The 5,112-nt window shown below is 32.6% G+C and overlaps 1 protein-coding gene across 1 annotated transcript; it reads right to left on the reverse strand.

Annotated features, from left to right (window-relative positions):
* Positions 1 to 2,659: 2,659 nt before the first annotated feature.
* LOC110631231 (protein C2-DOMAIN ABA-RELATED 4) lies at positions 2,660 to 4,215 on the reverse strand. Its single transcript, XM_021778983.2, has 3 exons — positions 3,998 to 4,215; positions 3,347 to 3,442; positions 2,660 to 3,245 (listed from the first exon to the last, which is right to left on the reverse strand). The coding sequence occupies exons 1-3, from the start codon at positions 4,163 to 4,165 to the stop codon at positions 2,955 to 2,957; spliced, it is 555 nt and encodes a 184-aa protein (XP_021634675.1). The 5' UTR covers positions 4,166 to 4,215; the 3' UTR covers positions 2,660 to 2,954.
* Between the last annotated feature and the right edge of the window lie 897 nt (positions 4,216 to 5,112).

The raw sequence follows: 5,112 nt of genomic DNA on the forward strand, positions 1-5,112 counted from the left end.
TCATTTTCTAATTGTCGACACTCTTCTGTCGCATGATTGTGATCTTTGTGAAAATGGCAATACTTGGTCTTGTCTTGTTTCTCCGCTTTCTCGGAATTGAGGTTGAGCGGCCACCTGATTTTCTTGTCATTTTTCTGATCTACATTAAAATACGTGTTCGTAAGTCTTTCAACGGAGTATAATTCTTATACTTGCTTTGGTCCTCCCTCCTTTGCGAGATGGGATAAATCCTATGATCTGCTGCATATCCTCGCCTCTTCAGCTTTTGACTTTGCTTTTGGGTTGCCCTCTCGTCCTCTTTTGGTGCTTGGACTTCATCATCTAGCTTGATATACTTCTGGACCTTTTCTATCAACTGCTGATACATAGCGGCCAGATTTATGATTAAGAAGTCTATGAACTTGACATTTTGTGTTCCTTTCTTCAACACTTCACACGCTATCTCATGATTTAGTTTTTCCACCTGTAACATTTTAGCATTGAATCATGAGATAAAACTCCTTAAAGACTCGCCCTCTTCTTGGCGGATCTTCAGCAAGTCAGAAGAAAATTTTTTGAGAGGTATACAAGTAATAAATCTATATTTAAATAACGTAGCAAACTGTGTAAAGTTTTGAATTAAACTTGGACTCAAATGTTGGTATCATTTCTGAGCCAAACCTATGAGTATTGATGGAAACATGCGGCATAATACGAAGTTGTTGACATCCTGAAGCTGCATAGTCGTCCTGAAGATTGCCAAGTGGCTTTTGAGAACTGCTGTTCCATCATACTTATCCAAGCTAGGCAGTTTGAATTTAGTTGGGAATGTCTCCACTAAGATTTCTTCCGAAAGAGGTGACGCATTGTCTAGGCTGAAGTTTTCCTCTTGTTCCCTTTGGTACCTTTACACGGCTTGTAACAGCTTTCGATCGACGCCATTCGGTGCTTCGTTTGATTCATCTTTGAACTCAGCCTTCCTTTTAGGCCGCATTTTGACCATTTTTGTCTGAGCACTTAAGGCGTTCATGGACGCTTCCTCTCTTCTTCTGAGAGCCATGTTTGACGCCTCTTGTCGAGCCTCGTACTGTTCGAGCATGACTTGCAACCTTTGGATGTATTGGAGCATTTGCTCATTATTTAGATTATTGAGATTTGCTTCATTGACCATTGGGGCATGTTTTGTCTACTGCCAGGGGTGGAAGAAATGATGACGCCCTCATTAGTAACAATATTAACAACAGTTCGTGAACTACTGACCATTTTGAGAGAGAAAAGAAAGAGATTCCTTTTTTCAAGAGAAAGAGTAAGAGATGGGTTGTAATCCAAATGATCAGGGAGGATTTGATAGATTACTCCTAGCAACGAAACCAAATGATATAGCCGGAAAATAGAGTTGTGCTGTGATTGGCTAGACTTGTAAGAAAGAGAACAGGGTTGGAAGAAACGATGACTCCCTCATTGATAACAACATTAACAACAGCTTATGAATTACCGACCATTTTGAGAGAGAAAAGAAAGAGATTTCTTTTTTCAAGAGAAAGAGTAAGATACGGTTTGTAATCCAAATGATCAGGGAGGATTCAATAGATTACTCCCAGCAATGGAACCAAATGATATAGCCGGAAAATAGAGTTGTGTTGTGATTGGCTAGACTTGCAAGAAAGAGAACATGAGGTGGTGAATGCCCACAGCAGACACTCCGATGGTCAAGTCAGTATACTGAAAAATGGGATAAATGCAATGAATTGCTTAGAACTTAAGTAGTGTGAGAGAATAGCGTACCTTTATCTCTGTGATCCTTATTCTTTTATACTGTAGGAAGGTGAAGATAAACATAATATTTCTTGATAATTCGGTAATAACGTGGCCGACTGCTTGATAAGGGATATCGTCAGCTAATAGGTTGGTGATTCCGTGATTACAGGTGTAATAGAATCCGGTCGGTGATTTCGTGATTACAGGTGTAATGGGATCCGGTCGAGCTGCGCTTGATAATGGTAATTTTGTACCGAGACTCACCCTATTTAGGAGAAAGCGAGTTTTGATAATGAATCGGGTGTTTAAGGTGTTTGGTCTTCCTTCCGTAGGCGAAACTGCGTAACAAATCCTTACCTGGTGATTCTACCTTGGTTGATAGTTTATAACTTATTTTGTTATGCAATATCAATATAAAAATAAAAAATTAGATTTAAAATCACATTTGGTTGAAAGTTAATGATTTTTTACCGTAAGAAAATTATTCATTGGGGTGAATTTTGTAACAAGATTCAACTTTGATTGTAACATCCAAATTCTCAAAAAGAATTGAACATAAATTAGAAAGAGGTAATCCTTGTTACAACGGTTAAATAAAGTCCATGAATTTTAATTTATAAATTGAATGTCTTTGGGCATGATTTATTTTTGCAATAAAAATAAATAAATTTTTGCAAAATTACCCAAAATTTAACTTCTTTTAAAATTTAAAATTTTAAAGTTAAAAATAAATTAATTTTTTATTCTAAACAAATTATTAAAAAAGAAATCAATTAAATTCAAAAATTCTTGATTTGAAACGGCAGAATAGTGATAAATTCAGTGACACATTATGCAGAGACAACTGGATGAAACAATAACATTAAATATTTGCTTCATGACATCTGATTACATATGTGCATTCAAATTTCCAGCAAAAGAGTGCAGAACTGCACATTGAATTTTTAATATTCAAGAAGATGAAAAAGAACCCAAAAATTGTCAAATCTCATATGATGAGCTAGAGCTGTACTCCTGATATGGATAGGTGAAAAATAAATAGATACAAGCTAAGCTTTTAAGCCAAAACTACAAAACAAAGCAACCCCACCATGAATTTAACTAGCAATACAACTGGTGGTCGATGCTTGAAAACCAGACATTCCCAACTCATCATTGGCAACAAACAAGCAGATAAAATGTAAAAATAAAAAGAAATGATAGCTTTTTTTCCTTTTTTATATACCCTTGGCACCAGGAAGGTCAATCCATTGGAGTTGGATTTCCACTTCACCACATTCCACATTTCTTAATCTGAGGCAGAGATCTTGAATCACTTTACCATCAGTATAACAGACGCAGGTTTCTTCAGACAAGTAATTCTGCCTGCTAGGTTGCTCTCTAGCGATTACAGTACCATTTGGAAGCTCTCCCAAATTCATCCTTAAGGCATCTATGAATGTTTGGATTCCAAACTCTGCATCTCCCATTCTGTCATCTTTGCTAAATGTGTCATGATCATACACAGTCTGAAATCACACATCAATTAAGCTTTAGTCTTTATTTCTTTTTTTTTTTTTTATCAGGAATTTGAGCCATGGGAATAGAAGATTATCTAATAGAAACTTACCAGCTTGACTGGAAGTTCAGGATCAACAACAGAAAGAGTTAAATCCTCATTCCATTCTGGATTAATATCCTTATGTATTACACGAGTCTTCAGTTTCTGCATCAAATCAAATGTCCAACAGGCAGAAGCTTAGAACCCACATCAGAAAACAAAAATCAAGAAATGAAACCATCGAGTTTTGACTCAGATTTACAAGATTACAGGTTCAACCAATATTGTCAAGTTCCAAGTTTCAATTTCTTTAAGAAAATGAAAAAGTCCATCAAAATCCATCAAAAACATATATCAAAGTATACAACTATCCCCTTGTTTGGAATAAAAACTTCCCCATGAATTCAATTTCATTCAATTCTTTTCTATCAATTTTATTGTTAGGAATGGAAGATACAAGATTCTCTTGCAAAATGAATCCTACCAAACGGAGGCTACATGAAACCAATGAACTTTTGAACATCATTTTAGGGTTATGAAATTACTGAGTTCCAACCCATCAAAGCCCAATCAACTACAAAATTGAAAATAATAAAAATAAATTCAAAGAAACGAGAGAACGGATTACATAATATAACAGTGGAGGCATATCTCAGAAGTACAGAAGAATATCAAGAATTCAGAGGAAAGACAAAGAAAACGATCGAGAGATGGCTAAACCTGTTTGCCCATCTTGACGACGACATAAGGATCGCTACTACGAACATCACGAACGGCGAGGTTGACGCCGCGTTTGATGCGAATCCTGAGCAAACCTAGAAGACTATTCATCAACGACGAAGACGACGATTTCTTTTCAGCAGGCGGCGATCCTGGCGATTCTGCCATGTTCCTTGATGGCACTCTTCTCGTCGCACCGCATGCAACCTACAATATTTTCTTTTTTTTAATTATTTTTAAATAAATTATTCTTTTATTTTTATATTATTTCTCTAAGTTTCAATTTTATTAGACATTTTTATTTATTTTTCTATTTTTAATTTAACCATTGATTAAAAAAATATTTCTCCTTTTTTTTTAAAAATAAATCACTGTTAATACTTTCATTACTTAATTATTAAACCATAGTAGATGAATATAGATAAAAAATTAAATTAAAATAAATGAAAATTTAAAGAAAAATTAATGGATTTTAAAAAAATATATATAAAAATAAATATGGCATCACACAGAAATAAAAATTATTTTATTTTAATAAAGAATATAGAGAATTACCATAAAGCCATTTTCTAAAAAAATAAATAATATGTATAATTATATCTCATCCGTCCATTTTTATTTGTCATATTTTAGAAATTATTTCCTGAAATTATTTTTTTTTTCAATTTTACTCTTATTTCTATAGAACATAATATTCATTTGTACAGTTTCCTAAAATTATCTTATTATTTTAAATTTTTTAATTAATAGTACAGTATTAAGAGAAAATTATTAAAATTAAAATAATAAAATAAAATAAAAAATTGTTTATAATTATAATTTAAGTGATTTAATTATTAATATGACAGATAAAAATGGACGGAAAAAATAATAAAGAGAAAAAGCAAGTACCGGATTCAATACATATTTTAAAAGAAAATATTTTGATATGGCATCATACATTCTCATCTTGATTTCCTGCATTATAAAATAAATATAGTTTATAAATTAATTATACATTTAATTATTAATCAAATTCAATAATTAACTAATTTTTATTTTACATTATTGATTAAAAAAATCTTGTATATTTATATTTATGCACAGAATTTTTAATTATAACATAATTAAAAATA

Source organism: Manihot esculenta, chromosome 14, assembly GCF_001659605.2.
Source record: "Manihot esculenta cultivar AM560-2 chromosome 14, M.esculenta_v8, whole genome shotgun sequence".
NCBI lineage: Eukaryota > Viridiplantae > Streptophyta > Magnoliopsida > Malpighiales > Euphorbiaceae > Manihot > Manihot esculenta.